This window comes from Fringilla coelebs, assembly GCF_963513975.1.
Source record: "Fringilla coelebs genome assembly, chromosome: 3".
In the NCBI taxonomy this organism is placed as follows: Eukaryota; Metazoa; Chordata; class Aves; order Passeriformes; family Fringillidae; genus Fringilla; species Fringilla coelebs.
This window is the reverse complement of record NC_140030.1, coordinates 27,170,585-27,193,147: the sequence shown is the minus strand read 5'-3', so window position 1 is coordinate 27,193,147 and position 22,563 is coordinate 27,170,585. Positions and strand designations below refer to the sequence as shown.

At 34.6% G+C, this 22,563-nt stretch overlaps 1 protein-coding gene across 1 annotated transcript in view; it reads left to right on the top strand.

Moving 5' to 3' along the window:
• EYS (eyes shut homolog) overlaps window positions 1-22,563 on the top strand; it is a gene marked incomplete at both ends in the record, with an annotated part of 593,802 nt that overhangs the window by 449,856 nt on the left and 121,383 nt on the right. The window contains 2 exons of the mRNA XM_084202609.1: window positions 3,606-3,770; window positions 11,018-11,171. Coding sequence (XP_084058735.1) covers window positions 3,606-3,770; window positions 11,018-11,171 — 319 coding nt within the window. The remainder of the gene's footprint in view (window positions 1-3,605; window positions 3,771-11,017; window positions 11,172-22,563) is intronic.

Genomic DNA, 22,563 nt, shown 5'->3' with positions numbered 1-22,563 from the left:
ACCAGGGACATTCAATGAAGTTATCTACCCTGTAGATTGTAGACAAGCTTAGTCAGATGTTTGGTCTGATTTTCCTACCAGAAGATGAATGCATTTCTTCTCTTTCTAGGATTTTGTGAAAGAGAAAAAATGAGTGGTTTTTTAGTGATGGCTGGTGCAGTTGATGATTCTTAACATCTTTAGGACTGAAAAATATATAAAAAAAAATTCAACAGAATTTAATCAAATTCAAGATGAGCCAGACTTGCAATAAAAAGAAATGAAGAATGCAAAGGGAAAATTAGAGGTAGGAGTTGAAACAGATTGATTCCATTTTAGTAGCAGTAGAAAATTATATTCTTCCCCTTACTCCTGTTTATTTTCTGACTAAGACAAAATCAAGTAGGGACATAATAGAAACTTGTTGGTGTTTCTCAACTTTTTCTTGTTGTACTGTGTTATTGTGAAAATTTTCATAAATAATATCCCTAATCTATTTATTTCAGTAGAAAATTTGAGTCTTCTGTTAAATTGTTAAAGTATAATTCTTAGCAATATGTATTTGTCAGGTAATTCAGACTCAACTCTGTGGTCTCTCCTACAAATTTTTTCTCTTGAATTATTTGTAATCTTTTCTATCCTTAAAATGTGAGAAAGTTTCTATTTCTTCCTGTATCCTAGTTAATTGTTTTGAGAACCCCTTAAGTTGCATGTAATCACTTGGAGACCATTGCCTCAGTGGAAGAGAGTCCCCTGTGATCATGGACAGAGGTGACAGTGTCAGATAGTGGATCCAGAGTGGAATTAAGTAACTACTTCTTCCTGTTAGCCTGTCCTGTGAAATATATTAAATACTAAATTATTTATTGCCAGCAACCATCTTAAAATATGAAGATCTGTAAATATTGCTAGGAAGCAGTACTAAAATACTCTCATAAGGTGGTTGAGAATTAGCTCACTGTAGTTCAGCAGATGCCCTTCCTTGGATCCGATTCATGGATCCTACCAGTGCGCAGCCATGGTCAGTGCTTCATGGGACTTTAATTTCTGCTAATTAAGAGTTCACTAGAATGAGGGAAGTGCAAAAATTTTGTCCAGACTGGCAGCTTTGCCCATAGTGTTCTCTCTGTGTATGGTATCACAGACATAGGTTTTAGATTCTTAACACAGAGACTCAATCAGTTTTCTCCCACTTAGACCCTTCATCCAAGCAGAAGACTAATCCCTGTGCTCTCAGTGACCTCTTTACTGATGTTGTGGACTTGCAACAGATTGCAGCTGTTGTACAGCTTTAGGGCAGAAAATGACTGTTCAGGATCAGCAGGCTAATAGCCTGCACACCATAGGGAAGAGGATGTGCTCTTGGCATTTCTGGATGCCTTTTTTTGCCAGGTATGCATTTGTTCCTGATGCAGTTGCTGCATTTGCTGTGTCTCTTCTGCTGATTTCTGAGAGGACTTCACAGCACTGGTGATGGAAGTCTAGGCTGCTCTGGGCACAGCACTGCAGATGTAGACAGGACTGTTGAAATAGCATCTTTTCTCAGTAGTTTTGCCTATACATCAATGCAGAGACTTTGGATGCAAGGTGCTGGACTCTTGGAAAGTTTTAAATCTTTAGGGCAGATCCCTCCTTTAAAGGGGTCTATCCTTCCTAAAGGACTAATGAAATTGTTCTTCCTTTCAAGATTGACCGGATATACCATGATCCCTTTTCCTCCTCATTCTTCTCCCCCTTCCCTTCACCTAGCTGAAAGAAACTTCACAGATGAATTTTAACTTATAATGTAAATTTAGGACAGTTACTCTCCAAGTTGACTAGTTTTGGGGTTTTTTTAACTACCTAATGAAAGACATTTTAATAGCTTTGTTGCCCAGTGTACCATTATATTGTGAGTACTGAACTACACTGAGATTTCTAAAGGCACTGCACTTCAAGAATAATAATTAAGGTTGAGTGCACAGAACCTCCCTGTGAAGGATAACAGAATCACCAATTTGTTGAGGGTGGAAGGGACCATCATCTTGAGACCATCAAGTCCAACCCCCTGCTCAAGCAGAGCAGGGTCACCTTGAACAGGTTTCTCACAACCATGCCCAGTCTGTTTTTAAAAATCTCCAAGAACTGAGACCTGACAAACCCCTCTGGGTAACCCATGCCAATGTTTGACCATCCTCACAGTGAAACAGTTTCCATGTCTTCAGGTGTAATTTCTTGGGTTTTGATTTGTACCCATTGCTATCAAGTGCACTGCTGAGAGAAGCTTGGCTCCCTCTTCTCCATCCCCAGGTACTTACAGACAGGTGTAAGATCCACCTGAGATTTTCCTTCTGCAGCCTTAGGAGTCCTGGCTCTCTCAGCCTTTCCTCATGTGAAAGAGAACCCAGCCCTCAATCCTGTTTGTGGTCCTGCACTACACTGCTAGATCTCCTAGTACTGTTTCTCTTGAAAGTATGAATTTAATTAGGCAAACCACACTCATAATCATGTAGGTCTGCCTCTGAGTTGCAATGCCACTGACCTTTTTTTATCCCATATCTTTTGCCACTTTCTCCAACAATCCTGACTTTTCCAGACCTGTGATTTAGAAACATAACTAGTCATTGCTGTTTTTCTTTTGCTGTCAGGGTGTGGTGTTTTTTAATGACTGTCCTTCCACATGTGCTTATTTAGCTAGGCCTTTCCTTTTGTCCTTTTTTCTTAAGTCCAATGAAAACAGCATAGGATAAACAGTGGTCAGATTCACAAACAAACAAAAAATTAATAAAGTGAATACAAACTTTTTGAAAAAATGCTAGTCATGCCTGTGTGTAATCATCACTCACAGATCCATTGCATATTTTTAGTTCATTAAACTAAAAATTTCTTTGCAAAAATATTACCTGAACTCAAAATATTTTTCTTGATACTTATCCCTTATTCATATCCCTGGTGATCAGTCTGGGAAATCTTCAAGTTATTTTGCTTAAATAGGTTTCTTAAGGCATTGGGAAGACATTCTCCCTAACCACAGTTTTTTTCAGTTTATTTTTTCTTCCATCCATGGTTCTATTATCATGTCTAAAGGGTAAAAAAACCTGCAAAATCCATAATGATTAAAGTAATGAATGCAATAAACATTGTTAATGTTAAGCCTCCACACTTAAAAATTTTCTCTTAACAATTATTCATTTCCAGACTAGTGTAGTGGAAAAATGCATATTCTGCCCAATGGCATTTTCTTTATAATTTCAAACCAAACAAATTTGAATATTCTGAAAATGAAGAAAAACTGGGTTTCCCATCTAGAAATAAAAATGAAAAGTACTTCACAGAGATGTCATAGGACAAAAGGTCTGTACACATCTGTAAAGAAGAAAATTTATGACAGTCTTTTTAATTTACATCTTCAAGCAGTAGTCCCTCCTATAGTGGTCTTTTCACTTCTGGTTACAGGCAGATGCTAGAACTTTTTCCTTTTCTGCGTATTTGATTTGAATGTTTGAAATTAAAGAATTTTATATGCACGCTCAGCAAATAATATAGTTGATGATGCTATTCACAGGTATAAAAAATGGATCTTTCTAAAGTGCTTGCATTTTATTACTAATAAATTAATAAAATTCACTTTTTGTTGTTCATTTCAGATACAGCGCTGTTTTTTCCATCCTTCACTGGAAATTCTTATCTGGAGCTACCTTCTCTGACATCTGTATCTGAAACCAGGACTGCATCTGGGCAGGAAACAAGCAATCTGACGACTCTGTACTTGACAGTGAAAACAACTGCTCTAAATGGCACAATTCTTTACAGTGAGTACCAAAGATACTTGAAGCTAAGTATCAGTTTTAGCTCCTTCAGGTCCTTATTAACTTTGGTGTACATCAGCTGGCATTTCCTCTTCAACAGCAAAATGAGTCATTAAAATGCAGTAGAAGCCTTTTGGTATTCTAATGCACGCTGCATTATAAAATTTGAACCATTGTTCCTTGTGTTGCTCTGGAAAGTTCTTTAATTTATGACTCATTGAGCAAAACATAACTTACAAGAGAAAATGCTGCTTCCTGACAAGAAAGAACATAGTAAGCATATGACTTTAGTTGTAAGTTTTACAGCTCTAAAATACAAACGTTGAAGAAGTTTTGAACAACTTATAGAGAAACAACTTCTCTGTAGTTGGATTGAGTCTCACTTTTTATAATTGTGATCTTGGTTCCAAATTCCTGATTTATAGAACTATCTTAGGTTCTGCAGTTTTGCCGTATTTTGAAGCACTTACTGTGATTTCACACTTCAGAGAATTCTTTTGTGATCCCCAGAGAGTATACGTGCAGACTTGGATGTATGCCTGTTAATACTACATAAAAAGTTGCTTCTTGCCTGCATATTTCATTCCTCAATATATGGCATAAACTTCTGAGACAGAAGTACACTTTTCACTAGTCAGCAAGAAAAAATAGACTTCTCTGCCAGTTGAGTATTTCATTATATATTTTATCTTGCAATTTCTTGCAAATGGAAAACATGGAAAGTGAGGTGATTTCTTCCCAAGAAGAGCTAGAAAAATATGATTATTTGATAGATTTACTCCACAAAGACAAAATCATTAGGAGTATTTTCAGTTCACTGCAGCTTCCTAGGGTTTCTCTACACAAGAAATCTTGTTGATATAGCATAAATAATTCTGATTAAATTCTGTTGCATTTATATTAATCTGGGAGTAATATATGTGAATTCACCTGAACTATGTACATATTTATAAGCCAGGGTTAAAAGTAATATAAGCTTTGTGGCATTATTTAATTATGCCTTTTTTTATTACCTGTACTAGATTTTTTTTTTTTTAAGATGTGAAACACTCAAGCCCCAAACTAAAAATTAATGTTAACTTCTTTTCAAAATAGTATTTTAAATTCTTGTATGTCATATCTGGGCTGTTGCTGCAGCTGCCTAAGCTACAGAACTGCAAAATTTGCCAAGAATCATGGATAAGTGGTGATGTGGCAGTTCTTTATATCAAATTGTTTTATACTTGTTAGTTATTTCAATTTCAAGAGGAGTTATTTGCCCTTGAAGAATTCAGTGAAGGTTATTGGAAGTACTTTGAATATATTTGGCACTTAGTGATTTTGTTTGCTTCATCACTGCAGAGTAATTTGGCTCCAGCCAAGTTAAATACTAAATCTTGCTATCTACACATAAGCCCTAAGTAAGCATCTCTGTGAACCAAAAATCTCAAAGAACTCCAAACCAAAAAAAAAAAAAAAAAGAATAAAAAAGGAAGATTCTCTGCTGTACTCTGGAGGAAGTGGTGCTTTTGAAGCTAAAGAAGTTGAGTTTGTTCAGCTCTGGAGACACCACATTCCAGTATTAAAGTATTAAATGGGTGTTTGTAAAAAAATATGGGTCTAAACTTCTTAGTTGCCTGTTGCAATAGGACATGGGCTAATGTGTTTAAACCAAAAAAAATGGTGTCTCTTTGAACCAAAAAACACTAAAAGAGTGGAAATGTAGACTAGATATAAAGATTTTTTTTACAATAAGAGGAACAAGGTACTGGAATAGACTGCCTGGAGAGGTGGTAGATTCCTCATCCCTGGAATCATCCAAGTCAGCTTTGAGAAGACTCTGAGGAACCTGATTGGGTCGAAGATGTCCCTGCAAGGGGTGAACTAGATGACCAATTCATATGACTCTGTATTTTCTTTTCTAGATAATGTACTCATTTTGCATCTAACCTAATTAGATTTTTAAACCTAATATAACCTGTTCAGCTATTAGTTCATCCTGTCTATGGAAAATTGTTAATATGGTATTTTTCAGGTGTTTGCAGAGATTTTGTTTCATTTGAGGACTTCACATCCTTTAGATGTCCTTTAGTTTCCACTTTCTGGAAAGACAGAATGACATTAGTGGAGGACCAGGAAGTTTTTTGCTTTCCAGTTATCCATATCTGAGACTTCCCTGGACTGTGTCACAGCTCACTTCTTGTCCCTCCAAAAAGGAGGCAGTGTGGGTCAGGGTTAGTGCTACGAGTTCAGTTCTCACCCTAAAATTGAGCTGGGGTAGCTCCAGGAACTCAGGATAATTTTTGTATCTTTTCTCAGAGTGAAAACTCACCTTTTCTTCATAGGTTCTCAATATCATCTCATACTTGCATTCTCATTCCCTGTGTTACCCCTAAAATGGAATTTTAACTGATTTGCAGTATTCTGCTCTTTTAGTGACCAATAGGGTTTCTATTAAGGTTAGATTTCTGTTAAGCTAAATAAATAAATAAGTAAATAAAGAAAACTTTGGATCTCTGTCTGGCTGTGGAACACAGACACAGAATTCTTGTAGAATTCTGATAAGTCATCCATTATTTTCTGTGTCTTATTATCAGAATTCTTGTAGAATTCTGATATTGTGTTTAACATTAGCTAGATCTTTGCTTTACATTTCCCCTTTAACTATCTCTGCCCTTCCTTCTATAGCACCAATTTCTTTTCCTTGTTTTTACTCTTTCTTTGTCCTGTATCTCCCTGGTAATTAGATTCCTTTCCAAATATAGCAAATGTTTCTTATAATGGTTCAGATCAATATTCTTATTTGGTTTTACATGAATGTAAAATAAAAAATTATATAAATTTGTAAATAAAAATCTCTCCAGTGTTTTATGAATGAACTCCATGTGCCTATTCAGATAATTGAGAATTTTTTAATTATTTCTGTACACTCTTCTGTTGGATAAATATCCTCATATGCTTTCTCTGTATTTCTTTAATCCCCATTTTTTTCTCCCTGTTCTGTCTTTCATTTTCACTTCTAGCTACTACAAAAGAGAAGTTGCTGCTGTCAGCTCTTCTGTTTTTAATAGTAATACAACTCCTGCCTTTACTGCTGCTTTTTTGAAGCTGTGTTACCATCAAACATCCAAGGAATGAACTATCAGCAGAAAGCCAGCTTGAAGCTAAGGCACTCACTAGGTACAAGCACCACACACTTCTAAGGGTCAATATTCCCAACATTTTCAGATTATGTTAATTTATGCATTTTAGCAATGGTTTAATAATTATTGTCACAATAAACTTCACACATTCATAAAGCAAAAACCTTTCTATTTTTCAAAGTAACTTTTTAAAATAGAAAATCATTAGAGCGATCTGCTTCTTTCAGATGTACTTTACTAGAAAGTTGTTACACATTTTTGATTACTTTTTTAAAATTAATCCACCTTCAGATTACACACTTTACAAACACACCTGCTTTTACCAGGTGGTGGTGAGGTTACATCTGTTTTTCTGCAGATGATTAGTAGACATTAAATTACAGGGAGAAATCTCAGACAAGATGCTACTGATACACAAATGAATTTGAATCAGAAAGTATGCATAAGAAGACCATTTAAGTCAAAATCATAAGGATAATACAAAAGGATTGAAACTTGCATCTATCTCTACCTAGTAGATTAGCCAGTGAAGAACAAAAAAGATCTGTGTCTTCTTCACTTTTTCATGTCAACATGCCTTAAAATAAAAATAACAGAACACTGAAAATATCAATGCATTATTTTAATACCTTTTAGCAGTTAGTGCAATTATATATATGCAAATATATATAAGACAAATTAAAAAATAGAGAATATAGCAAATAAGCTTGCTTATGGGCTAACCAATAGGCAGAATATGAGAATCATTACATGTGCTAGGCATGTCACTTTAGTAAATCATACCATACTGTTAAAAAAAATTTACTATTTGATGACTTTATTAGCAAGTATTTTATCAATGGTTTGTTGAAATTAACAAGTACTAAAGATTTATAGAGGCTTCCAAAAATAGGTTTTCTGATAAAAAAATGGGGAAAGAGATAGGGTATCATAGAAGCCTATGTGTAATTTATAGAAAATTACTATACATACATCTGTTTTAATACAAAGAAAAATGTATTTACATTCTTAAGAATGATGTTTTCCCTAATTATTTCAGTATATATTCAAGAAACACATACATTCAATAATGTTAACAGTAAATGGACTAAAAATGTCTGGAATTTTTGCAGTTACATTATGTTTAAGTTGTTGATAGAATGTGACAATTACATTTGTGCCAAGAAAGATTAGCCATCATTTGAGAAGATTTATTTGTTGACTACAGAATGCATTCATAAAATTTCTATTCTATTCCTTAATTATTTTATTTGTTTGCATGATTAAATTTCATCAACATGTCAAAGCAAATTGTGATATTTAGCCCCAAAGCAAAATAAATTGCTAGTGATCATAAAAACCTGATACAGCTGTAAAGTTTTACTTCATCATTTTCACTTTTAGGAGAGTCAGCATAATGCTGCTCACAATCCCTTCAAGGGTAGATTGTTTAGCTCCTGCTATATATGGTAGCCTATAACTTCTGACAATTGGATTTCAGATATCACAGCCCATGTTTATGGCATTTCTTAAGGACAACAGCTCTCTTTTCATAAGTTGGGCTCATAAATTATTTCCTTTTCTCTCAGAAGCTCTGTTCCCCAGATCTTCCCATGTTCCCCTTACCCTTAAGCAGCTAAATAGAGGCCATTCAGGCATTTCAGTTGTAGTCTGTCTCTTATTTCAGCTGGCATTTTCATGTAGAGCATTTCACAGTATCCTTCCTCTGAGTCAAAATATATTTTATTTCTTAATAAAGCTTCACTCATATTTTAATGGGACTTCAAATCTGTCTTTTAAATATGCAGTCATTTAAGCTCAGTGGCCATTTGCTTGTTGACATACTGATGTACAAAAATAACCTTCCAGCTACCAGTTTTCTGTGAAAGGATGATTGCTGAGATTCTTTTGCTGGAACCCCTCACATAATCTCTACTAAGGTCAAGATGATTTACCCCTAATATCCAACAAGTTTTTTAACTCAGATATTTCCTGATCCTAGTCTCTTCCCAGAACCTGTTTTGCTTATGACTCAAGCTTTTCCTATGAAGGTAACTTCCATCATATGCACTAGGTAGTATGTGCTATTTCACACTGCCAGAACAAAATTCTGACTCCTCATGTTCACTGTAGAAAGATTTAAAGGACTGTCCTTTCAAAGGATTTCATACCACCTAGCAAATAATGTGAAGAATGCTGTTAGTCACCTGTAAGAGTGACTTAAAAGTGCTCCCTAGACTGAAGTTCAAGCAGCAACACTCACTGAAGTTTCAAGAAGTAATGCTGCCTTTGAGAGAGCTGTCCCAGATTTTTTACTTTACTGGTAATAATGAGGACCTTCTTCCAAGTTTTTACTTGTAGGCAATGTGAATAGACAGACAGAGTCACTGATAGAAGGGAAACAAGCTGTTCATCTGTAATTTCACTTTTTCAAGACATGTTATATACAGGAACATATACATCCAGTTTGTTTCTCTGAATCAATGTGACTTACAGATCTACTTACTGGTAGAAACTGGAAATGCCAGGAATGGCGTGTGCAGGGAGGGGAGAAGAGTAGGAAACAAATAGTACAATATGTACATGTATCAGTTATATGATGGTTCAAAAGCAGTGTAATAGTGCAATATATTTTGAAAGAGCATTATCAGACTATTGTAGAAGGAAATTGTAAAAGCTGAAGGCATGAAATTCAGTCAAATTAAAATAGCTTTGGAGTTAATTAGGTATTCAGAATACAAAATATGTCTAAGCATAAAAGACTTCAGTAGGTCATCAGGATTTGTAACAGACTGAAGAAATGCAATGCTGACTAGAAAGCTGTTCTCAAGGAGGGAGTTTACATTGTGAACTGTTTCTGTTAGGAACTGTACAAAAGGAAATGATCAGGCAGTTGCAAGCACTGTTGTCTCTGTCTCCTAAACGATCGTTTTTTGCTTTTTTGCTTTGTCCTCCAAAATAAAATTTATTATTTTGTTTTTACAAATTGTATGTTTTCTACATCCCAAGAATGCCCTCATTCTTTTTACCTTTCTGAATAAAAACAATAAAGGATGTTCTGACCTGTGGCCCCCTGCAGCAGCTCCGGGGCTGGGAGCTCCTACCCAGCAGCTGAAACCCAGCCCAGATCCCTTCATACCCACTCTGGGGCACTCCTGCTCCTGGTTCATGGGCAGACTCATCAAGGCTCACACACCCAAACCCAGGCACTCCACAACTGAGGGTCCCCCAAATGCCAGCATGAGATTTCTCCCTGTCTAACCCATGCCAGCACCCAGGGCCTCCTATTAGAGGCAGTACATCAAACAATACATGCAGTATTTTCAGTTTTGTGACCCAGTTAGTGAGTATTTTTTGCTTCAGTTAAGCACAGTAAAATACAGTGAAAAAACAGATTAACATTTTAACTATTTGTCTTAAAGGTGAATAAAAATTGTAAACAGGAACCGACATATGAAAAGTAAATACAGTTAAATTCAAAGGGCAAATTCACCCAATAGCATTTGAAACTGTAGGTGTCAGTCCTTCTTTTTTAGAAGACCCTTGTATCATTCATCACTTAAATATAAATATTTTTCTGTCATTTTTACAATGTATAATATACATTGTAATATACAGTGGAAGTGAACTTAAGCATATTTTTCATTCTTATTTTTAAGCGTTCAAGTAACAGTATGTTTGATGTTTTGTAAATAATTTTTCTTCTCTGCAAGTCTGAAATAGATCATTAATTGAGAAAGGTGAATTTTTCATAATCTTTAAATCTATTATAAGAGCTGTCCTCTTACAATTTTTGTTTTCTATAACTTATTTGAAAAGCTGAATTAATGTGAATTTGTTTTTTATTGTCACCTTTGTTGCCTTAATGATACTGCTGGATGTAGAGACAAGTTCAATTGATGTAAAATCTCTGTAAGATCAATGCCACTGAAGTGGTATTAAGTAAATTTTGTCTTTTAGTTATTTTCTTTTACTTGTAACTGTTATCAACTAAATACAGAGATTTACAGGCTGATCCTGTATATGGACAGAAGGATCCCCAAGGTCACATAGGCGTCGTGTGTGATGATGGTGTTCCAGTGGTGTGATTTAGTTCTGTGAGGTCCTACACCTTCAGAAGTGTGACTATCTCCACTTTTGTTTTCAAAGCTGGTGAAAGAAATTTTGGAGAGCAGTTTCTTCACTTGTATCTTGTGGAGGGAAGACCAACAGTTCGATTAGGCTGTGGAAACTCTCAGAACATTCTGACTGTATCCCTGAACCAATCTGTCTGCACGGGTATGCTCGTCCCTATCACAGTAAGGTAAGAACTGCGTTACATCAAAAGAGGTTTAGTAATCTATATTGAGCAATAAAATGTAATTTCACTCTTTTATTTTTTGGACAAGAAAAAGGCAGGTAAAACTGGAAAGCAAATTTGGAAACTTTTTTCATAACGTTGAAAATATGATTCAATTTCAATTCTCCTTGATTGAAAATACATTTTAGTTCACACAGATTACTTCAGTCCTTTGGAGAACTTATGAATCATTGAAAGTCTTCAAAGTCCAGATACATTTATAGATACAGATATCTCAGTTTGAGAACTGAAACAGTTTAAACATAATTTTTGAAACTACAAATGGGGGTCTCATATTTTATGCTTATTAATTAACACATTGAATAAATTAGATTTGTCATCACATTTTAGTGCTAAATATAAGACTAGTCTATTGTTTAAGATAAATTTAAAATGGGCATGCTAACAACATCTTACATTACAGGGTGGACTTGGTGATTTTAAAAGCCTTTTCCAAACAACTATGATTCTAAAAGTTTTCATATTTACATTTGCCACTGTACTATCAGGATTATACAAGAGTGGCAAATCACTACTGTCATTTTTCATCTTGTACAAATGATAGTTCTCAAAATGGTTCATTTATCATTTTGAGATGGGTATTGGTATCACGCTTTGGTAATGAATTAACTCTTTTCCAGTCATGGAATTTCATATGTGGAAGCAAGGTAAGAAGTAAAACAGAAATAATATAGGGGTTTTTTTGTTATATTTATATAGATATTTATATTTTTTTTATTTATAAATATATTTATATATTTATATATATCAATCTTTACTTCAGAAATGTTTGGAATTAATTCTGACCCATATAAAATATCAAATTACTGTGATTAAGATAATATTTCTTTACATCAATTAAGTATTATTAATTATTAATTGCTGCACCTGAACTGTAAACATTTGTGCTGTGAGGGAATGCAATGCACAAATTATGAAATTAAAGGAAGTCTTAGCTAGGACTATTTTTGCTGTTAGAGGATGATGTGTGAAGGAGACTGCTGCAAAAGTTACCATGAGACCTGCATGTTAAACTTCTCAAAATTGCCTTTTTCTATCCAAATAAAAAAAAAACCAAAGCAAAATCTGAATATTTTTGTGTTTTTCTTCTGAGCTGTTTCTCTGTGATGTAAACGTTGATAAATTCTGAAATGACAGAGGTTTGTTGATCTCATTATATATAGTAGATTGATATGGGGAGAAGAGAATGTTCAGAGTATTTTGTTAGATTGTATGCTTAACCCATAAGCTTTACCACTTCTTTTAAAAACAGACTTAGAATATAAATCCTCTTTTCTAAATATGGAAGGCTAATAGGAGCTGCCATTTAAGAAACTGTTTCCTTTCTATCTTTTATTTCTTTTCAGCCACAGGTCTCTGCATTACTTTTTTTCCACATTTAAAACAGGGATGGTTTTCCTTTTATGCTTAGTATTAGCATCTAGTATTAATGGAACAAAGTTACATAGCATACATTCAAATCTTATTAGCTGCCTGTGTATTTATTTTAGGATTTTTGAACAGATTGTAAAAGCATATAAAATTACAAAGAAAAATATGTCACTTCCCCTCCTTTTGATCTAGCAGATAAAGAGGTTTTTTCTCTCAGAAAATACTTGATAGAGTTATACAGCTCAATACTGATAAACTATTCTAAGTTTGTTTTTTAATCCCAGAGGCTTATCTTGTATGAGACATTGGTCAGATAATTGTCTGCACTGCATCACCTGTGGTAGCATTGTCTTTGCTTCATACATTTAGGCCATTAAAATGCCATACCGATTTCAAAGCCTAATAATATTGTAGCAACAAATGCAGCTAAATGACAATTAAAAAATTGATTCTAGATGTAGAGTTCAAGTTCACACTGAAAATTTTATTTCCTTCTTTTTCTACCTTAACACCTCTGTATTTATGGCCTCATTTTTCTTCTTGTTACACTAAAAAATACTGTCAGTTCAATTTACACATTTCCTTTGTTTACTAGAACTTTATACTGCTATCTTTGAAACAGTGGAATACTAAATAACTTGCAAGGTGTGATTGTAGACTGTGACTAGTAGGGATTTACATGAATTTGAGTTTATGGGCTTGGCCTTTAAAATGACTTGTGATTATTCTTGTGAGTCCTTCTAAAATGTAGAGAGAGCAGTATATCCTTCACCAAGCAGCAATAAAATTGTAATCCTTCAGCAGTCATCCTTAACCTCTGTCAAAGGAAAAAAGCAAACTTGACAAGGCAGTTGTAGCCTCCCAAGCTCTTGTATCATAAGATATAAAATATGAATCCATGACAAACTGTTGATTTGTGTTCTCAGAGGCTGTTGGAGATAGATAATTCTATCTGTATGCTTTACCTGCAAAATTGTGTGGGTTTTTTTCCCTATTATGCAGGAAAAGAGTCAAAGAGAAGAATAAATGACCATTTTTTGTTACTGTTTCAAAGCTCTCCAACAGGGGAAGAATACATTTGCTACATTTGATTTTGAATTAGGTTGGAAGATCATATTTGACACTTATTCTTGTTTTGGATGCAACTATGCCTGCAATGGTTAAACACCACAATTAACACATCCAATATCTATAGAAACAGACTTTCTCCTTTTTGAACTTCTTTTAAATCCACATGTGCAAGAAACAAATACATTTCCATAGTTTAGAGCTATTGCTTTCTTTTAACTGTATGATTATTTTCCGCAGATATGGCCATTTTTTCAAACCTGATGAAGATTAAATGAGTTTTAAATGTTCAGTCATTGTCTTTATGATACTTGTGAAATGGCAGCTTTATAGAAGAAAGTCAATAAAGCTCTGATTGCTTACTTTTTTTGCCTTGCCTAAAGAAAATAGAAACCTGTTTCAATGCAGTTTCATTTGTGTTTCTATTTCTGTTTATTTTAGGATGATTTGATTACTGGTTTGAAAATGTGCATTCATTCGAGTGTAATTTTTTGTGATTTCATGATTGAGAATGTATTGTTTTTTTCAGTTGAAACTTTGAGCACATACTTGAAATGTAGTTTGGATTGGGTTTATGGATTTGTTCTTTAAAGTCATTCAAAGAACATTAATCCAAACACATTTCATTCCATGAGTAGGTTCTGAAATGCATTTGCCTGCTGTAAAATTTGCTCCCTTTTTGGTTAAAGTGATATTACTGTCATGGGGGCAAATGATGTTTCTTCAATTCAGTGGTTGAAGGAAGGTAAATTTAACAAAGAGATTGAAATACTCAGGTCATCAGGATTTTGATTTATCTAGATAGTAAGGTGGATTGTCACTTTTAGAATATGAATACTGATATTTTTTAGACAACCTATTTTTGTCTCTAAATGATATTTTTGCCTGTTCTGCACAGTGATGTGACACAGCAGGTCCTTTTCTGTTTAGGAGATTCCAAGCAAGCATTAATTAAAATCTTCCCTAAATGTGACAACATCACTCTTCAATCTTATTTACCTGCAGAACTTTCAGAATTTTTCAGTGGAATTTAATGAACATAGTGCCCATCCCCACAGAGCTATATCATGGTATTATGTACATTTACATTTCATGTATTTTCCAAGTGAACATATTGAAAGCAGTTGTTTCCAGTTTTCTGTCACACTTTAATCAGTAGTATGGATGTGAGCATTTACTCATGGCTGAGAAGGGCACCTTTAGCTGTCCTTAAAAGGGTTTATTTGTTAAATACATTATCCAGTTAATTTGGCCAGCTATCACCTAGACCATGCAATGGTACAGAAGCTGCTGAAGTTTATTATTTGGTCTTCCAGCTTTAAAAGCAGATGGCACATTCTGAACTGTGAAAGTCCTCAGCATGTTTTTTACCTCCACATGGAAACTTTGGCAAGGTGTAATGTATTAAGTACTAGTTACAAGATTATATTGTCTGTGCCCATGGTTTTACCTACACTTCTACTTCCTCCCTTTCCACAGAAGAAGAAAATAATTGTTTGAACTATTCTACAAAGTTTTTTCATGCATGTGCATTCTGAAAATGTGTTTCTAAAAAACACATAAAAATCACAATCCTTACAATATGTTGTCTCATTTTCAATCATGGTGTTTTTCTATTTCATTTCATTATTTCAGAGATATATAGGTTTTCATATTGGTATATATTTTTATTGTCATTTACAGGTGTTGAGTATCCTGCATAGTGTGAAAGTATTACTTGAAATTACATTAAATCAATAAACCAAAAAAAAACCCAAACTCAATTATCTGATGTCTTGCTATTGCTTCCAATGTTACCTAGAAAGATAGGATATTTTTTTGATGATTTGGAAACATCTGTGCAGCAGGTTTTGTATCTCAGCAAGTACATAATGTAGCCTCGGTTTCATACATGCCATACTGATTTCATACATAATCAATTATGTGATGAATGAAAAATGGAAAAGTGATTTGGTAAATGACAACTACATGCAATACTGCTGTCATTGCACCTCATCTTTTCAAAATCATTTGAAGATTAACAGTGAAACCAGTCTGGAATAAATTTAAGAATTTTTATTTTATTTTATTAATTTATAAAGTTGTTAAGGAAAACACATTTAGATGTGGTTTTAAAAAGGAATATTTTACACACTCTATATCTTAATTTCAATTTTTAAGTCAGCCTGTAGATGAATTATACCCGTGTTGTGTTGCATAGAACTGGAAATGCTGTAGGATATTAATTATACTTAATTTTGAAGAAAATTTGTGACTACTTCTAGAAGGGCATATATACAACCGCATAAATTTACTGCATTTTCTATATCAATTGAAAATTTCATAAAATCATCACATTTGCTACTATAAGGTAGGAAAACTTTTGCTCTGTATACCTATGTAGTGTTGGTTCTCTAATAGCCTTAATCCCAGTTTCTTTAATCGAGCTGTTACAGTTTTACACAAGTAATCACTACATCTATTTAGTCTTAAAAATAGTCCCATAATAGATGCATTAAATCAAGCTAATGAATACAAATTCTTGTATATTAAATTAAAATTTAAAACAAAAATTTGGAACATTGGAATCAGCTGGTTAAATCATGCCATGTGGCATGTTGTCTGGAATGATGCAAATAAGAAAAGAGGTTCTCACAAAGAATATAGAAAAGGTTACCTTTTGTGTTGGTTTCAATTTCAGCTTTTGTGTATGAACAGAACATTCAGTGTGCTTAGAAACATAAGCCACTTTCTGAAACATTTTTTTTCCTTCATTCATCAGCAGTTTGCAATATTTCATCAGTGATCTGTCAAAGCCAACAAACCAACTGCTATGGCTGTTCAAGCTCATTAGCTACTGACTTGAAGAACAGATGTTTGAATTCCTGTACCCTTCATGCTCTGGGTTTATGCTAGATTTTCTTACATTAACTGCCCTTAGAGGAATGACCCAAGAACACAGAAGGACAGAGTTAAGTGGTTCTTTAGGCTGGAAAGGACCTCTGGAGGTCCTTCCAACATTCTTGCTCAAGCCGGCTGTCCTGGCTTCAGCTGGGGTAGAGTTTTCTTCTCAGTACCTGGAGGAGTGCTGTGTTTTGCATTCAGTATGTGGGTTAGGTTAATAACACATTAATGCCATGGTTGTTGCTAAATCATGTTTAGAGTAAGTCAAGGGCTTGTTTTTGTGTCTCATACTCTGTAAGGAGATACACAAAAAAATCACTAACTGGCTTTGGATGGTTTATTGCAAAGTGGCTCACCACAGACCAGCTCACAGTATATGATGTCATAATATTTTCATCTTCCAATTCATAGTATGTCATTATACATTTATCTCAGATAAAAAGGCCATGTCACAAAATAAGTGATATCTGCTGTTTTTTCTTATGGACAGAGTTACAGAGTTGCATTAAATGTCATTTGAACTCCTACAAGGATGTGTATTCCAAAAGCTAAAACTACTGACCAAAATCAATGCCTTAAAGAAGGTTTGAGGTTCTCTGGCAAGGTGTGAGTTTTCTTCCGTCTTTTTCAAAGCTGTTCATATCTATATAAATTTAAAAATGTGAACTGAATTAGCAGGTCAGTAATTTAGAGTGGCATCAGACATCCAGAACCCCATACTGAACTGAGCTCTGAGTCACAGCTGGAGTGCTATGACCTACCTGGAGCCATAGAAGCAACAAGGAAAAGCAATGTATATTTACCATATTTCAAAGATAAAGCTTTGAAAAAATATGAGGCCGTTGATTACTAACGTTATTTAGGAAAAATGCTGATGAGTCATATTTACTCCATCTAACCTCACCTACTTTCAAGCAAGGTATTAATCTAAAGGAGTTTGTCTGTATAAGTACATGGATTTATGGAAAAATTTAAAAATTAATGCAGTGCTCAGACATTTATTGCTCACTAGCATTTTTGACAGTCAGCTGAAACTGACAGTTTGTCTTTTGGTTACCTCACTAGTGGTCAATATTAAATGATAAACATGCTGAAAAACTAGAAAAATTGGTTTGCAAAATACTCTTTATTTGTTTCTTACAATCTTTTATCCCACTGATAACCCCTGTTTTCTGTTACAGTTACTTCAGCTTCAAACCTACTTAAAATTCAAGATTCTGTTGTTGTAAGTCATAATGATAAAATAAATATATTTTGGAAATGTCTTTAGTATCACAGAAAATAGTACTGGAAAGTATAATTTGGAAAGTCCTGTTAGCAGGGCACACCCTCCAATCTGTTGAACACGGAATTTTAAAACTTAAATTTTGTTTGTATTTAAATTTTATGCCAAATCAGGCATTCTGTTAAATCAAATTCTGTCTGGGGGCAAATGCTGACTTTAGCTCAAATAGATGTTTCAATCATGAACTTAAAATTGGCACTGTGAATTCCTGTTTACACTTCAGTATCCTGAAAAAAGTAAGAGAGCATAATTTAATCTCTATTCCTGAAGGTATCCACCAAAACTTAAACTTTTTAATTGATAGAATAAGAGATGCTAGAGATGACTGTATTTCCTATAGGAAAAAGGATAGTTGTTATTTTTAGCCATATTATCTGTTTTGAGAATGTAACATATTTCATTTGAATTACTAGTGTTGCTAAAGGGTATTTGTATTTATTAGTGAGTTCAACTTAGCATAATAAACCAAAATCAAGCAACACAGAAAAAATGCACTAACCTCCACAGTATTTTATTTTGGATTGTGTTTACCATTGTAGGATGAATTATCTCATCCTAAAAGATGCTGATAGGATAACTGGCTCACAGCTATGCAGAATGATCAATCATTCGCCACAAAGACTTGAATATTTAATTTTCCATTAATTTGCAAGAAATGCAAAAAAAATTTTTATGATGGAGCGCAAAACAATTTCATAGTTCTGAAGAAGACTCTGTCATGTCAGTGGTCATTTTGACATGAGTCCAACTTTATATTTTATATAGTGACTGTCCCAGTGAGAGTGCCTGTATAGACTAGTGGTAGAAGGGAAAGGGTTTTTTGATCTTTCCTGTGTTTAAGGTGCATTCCTGCCCAACTATGATGTTGTTCTCCCACCATTCTCCCTCTCTAATGTAGAGGACCAGACTTAAAAATAATTATGCAGGTTGATATTATCAGGTTGGAGCAATGTTTTTATTATGTCAATTTTTCCCTAGGATAAGTCAAACACTTCAGTAATGCCCTTCATACTCATACTCTGAATTTCATTGATTCCAGTTATTGATTTTAAAAACGTCCACTTGAACCAAGTGGTTCAAGACTTTATATTTATTTTGTATTTTTTCCTACAGAAGTGGTAAAATGAAAAGGACTAATGAGGAATGCTTAAAACCCTTGTTGTATCAATTTTAACATTTTAAAACAGAATCAGATGTTTAATGACCATGGTAATCTCCAATGTATGTTTAGTATTTCTTTGTCAAGCATATTACAGATATGTTGGCAATTAGATATGTGAACAGATTGTTAGGTTCTCATGCTATAACTTTCAAAAGCATGACTAAAGTAATGTATAATTAAAAAAATTCTTAAACCTTACTGTTTATCAGACCCTCTTATCAAACATGACAAAATAATAGCTAGTGTAATTTTCAGAATAACCAGAAGAATTCATTTTCCAAATGAAATGGTAAGATTAATAATCACATTAAAAAAACTGTTTCAATGTGCTCTTGACAATTGGAGTAATTATTTATTACTTTCTTAGTGAGTGATGCTGTTAACAGCAGTTATTTCTCTGTGAGATTTTACTGAATCTCTATGCCATAACTTATCAGGTCTTCTAAAGACAGTGAGTTGTAAATTCACCAGAATTAAAGTGTAATTTATAAAGCATAATGAATGCACATTTCTTTATCTTCTGTTTTTAGATTTGGCTATGTGTTATAATTTTAAAATTTTAATATCCAAAGAATCTCTGGGTTTCTGCAAGAAAAATAAGAATAATTCAGTTCTATAAATCTGTATAATCCAATTTCCATTTTCTGGATACATCTTCTTTGAAAATTATATTATTTACCTTTCAGCAATGTTGCAGATAAATCATATGTAAGAGATTTTTTTATGATGTCATGGAAATTCTAAACTGCATTAACTTAAATTTCCAAAATTATCTAAGTTCTTTAGAACTCTCCCTTTCTGTATTAGAGGAGACACTTCTTTAATGGTGCAGACTGGTAGACAGTCTTGTTTTTTCTGTGCTGAATAAGCATTGCATTCCAGGTGCTGCTGATGTGATTGCTCACTCACTGTGGTTTCTCTACACAGACAATGATCTCATATGATTCACTTTTCCATCTCTTTGTGTCTGAGTCAGGCTGGGGGAAAAAGCAAGGATTTCAAAATATTTGGCTACTCCCACTGCTCCAGGGAGGAAGTGGGATGCATGGCCCTGCTGATCTGCTTGGAAGGAATAACAGTTATTTCACATACAGGCTAGAATGAAGGGATTTCAGTACTGCTGAAGGGACAGTAGGCATTATACATGAAACAATGCAGATATCATTGACATGAAAGAAAACAAGGAGTCACTGGATTACAGGAGGAATAATAAAATAATAACATTCAAGGTAATATGATATATTGTTAAATATTTTTATCATTTTAATATTTTATTTTTTATTTCTAATGTATAGAAATTCTTTAAAATTCATAATCTATGTCTGGTCATCCAATAATTTACACAGAGGACTTTTCAGACAGCAGTTTACTTTCTGTTGTTTTGCCACAGCACATGGAACTATAGCATTAGAGTGTAGAGCCAAATATCTTACAAAGGTGCTGTGTTGCCTTCTTCCTAAGTGAGATGGTAGTTTACACGTTGTATTTGAGAGTTCTGAAGAGCTGAACAACAAAATAAAACTGTGAAGAGCAAGCAGTTTTTTAATTCTCTTCCTCCAACCTGTTGTTTTGTATGTGGAAGATCAATACAGAAATAAAATTGGTTCAGTGTGCTTGTAACAATTGGCAATTCTCTTCAGGTTTGCCTTAGCTGAGAGCAATAGGAAGTGCTATTTGCTCTGTAGGTATTGAAAATCAGTAGAAAATAAAAACCAGTAGTCAGCCAGCCTTTGTATGAATGTCCAGAAAAGCAGTGGTAGAGAGAAGGGCAAGAAAATGTATCTGTCTCTCAACAAGCCAGTTTGGCTCTCCTTGATTCATCTCATGAGCTGCAATAACCACAGAGGAGTCAGAAGGCAGAGCTCCACAAACAATGAAACAGGCAGTGAAGTCATGCAGTCCAGACTGCTGTGGGATTACACTGAATTTTCTCCTGTTTGCTGAGAGGAGAGAAGTTCTTCTTGGTCTGGGTGACCAGCTCCTAACTCAGCAGCAAACTTTCAATAAGCTTTCAAAAAGTTTGGTTAATCTTAGCTTGTCGCTTAATTTGCACAACTCTAAAGTGGGGATACTATTTACCTATCTCCAAAACATATTCAAAAGAGTAGATTTTCTGAGGCAGAGAATCTTAAAAATGTGACATTGAGCTTCTGATGCATGATCTGTACTTTTCACTATCTCAGTCCATCTCTGTGACCAGAAATTTTCACATCAGGTGTCCTGGGGATGGCTGGGGATACAGTTCATTGGATAACCTTTTTCATGGGGGCTGAGGGAAAGAAGAAACAGAGAGGGTTATTATTTAATTTTAATAGCTATAATCTTATTTTTTCTAAATTCTTGCTTTCTAAATAAATTTCAGGTGGATGTTCAATACATAGGCAGAGAAGAAAGAACAAAACAGGACAGCAGACAGCTCTTTGTTTAAAGAATAGCCAGTTTAGGTCTAGTTCTGCATACCAGCAGTAAGAAAATTTGGTGCTGCAAATTGAGTCTTGATTAAACTTGATTAAAGAGAATATTCAGTAAAATTCACACACACATTTATTAGCTAGTCCTTCTTGATAGTTGTGAAAGAGACTGAGGAAAAAAGAGAGAGATGTCAACTTCATCTTTCTGAGAGAGAGAGAGAAACATCTACTGCATCCTTCTGAGAGTCTGCAGGAAACTCATTTGTGGAACCCTTCAAGGAAGGAAATTATTTCTCTTCCTTTAACTGAAATACACTGATTCCATAAGGAATTTGTATTTTGGTATCAATAATTCAGGTGTGAGAAGTTATTTTTTTTTTTATCTCTCCACCACTTTGCCACTATCATTAGTTTGTTCTTTGAAGCACACATTAACCTGACTTTTTCTTAGACTGCCAAGTGCCTGGGAAAATTTCTTCTCTGCTCACCATTTTGTACCACTTACCTCCTGTCTCTTGCTCTTTACCTTTGTTGATCTATTTTCTATGGAGTTAGTGATGCTGCTGTTACATCTGTGATCAGCTTCATCCAAGATGCTTTGTCATTTTTTGACCATTACTTGATTATTTAATATTTTACACAGTGCTACAGGGTTTACAGAAAGGAGATGTACAGAGTGCAGGTGCCCAGCCACTGGCAGTGGGGGCTGCAGGAGGTGAGTATTTCCTGAAAGGACTGGGACCCACAGAGATCCCACACTGGACGAGGGGGAAGGTGTGAGAGGCAAGAGGCAGCAGAGAGGAGCCCTTACAGACTGAGCCCAATTCCCCATCCTCCTTCTGCCCTGTTTGTGTGGGGGAGATACAGAAGCTGGGAATGGAGCAAAGTTGAGACTGGAAATAAAGGGGTTAGGGAGCAAGGGGTTAATTTTTCTCATTGTTTGTTACCATCCAAACCTATTTAATTGCCAATAAATTAAATAAATCTTCCCCATGTGAGTCCTGTGATGGTAACTGGTAAGTGATCTCCCTGTATTTTTCTTGGCCCAGGAGTTTTATAATCGTGCTTCTCCACACTCACTGCCATGTTGAAAGGGAGGGGAGAGAGAGCAGCTGGGTGAGCAGCTGGCAGCTGACTGAGGTCAACTCACCACAG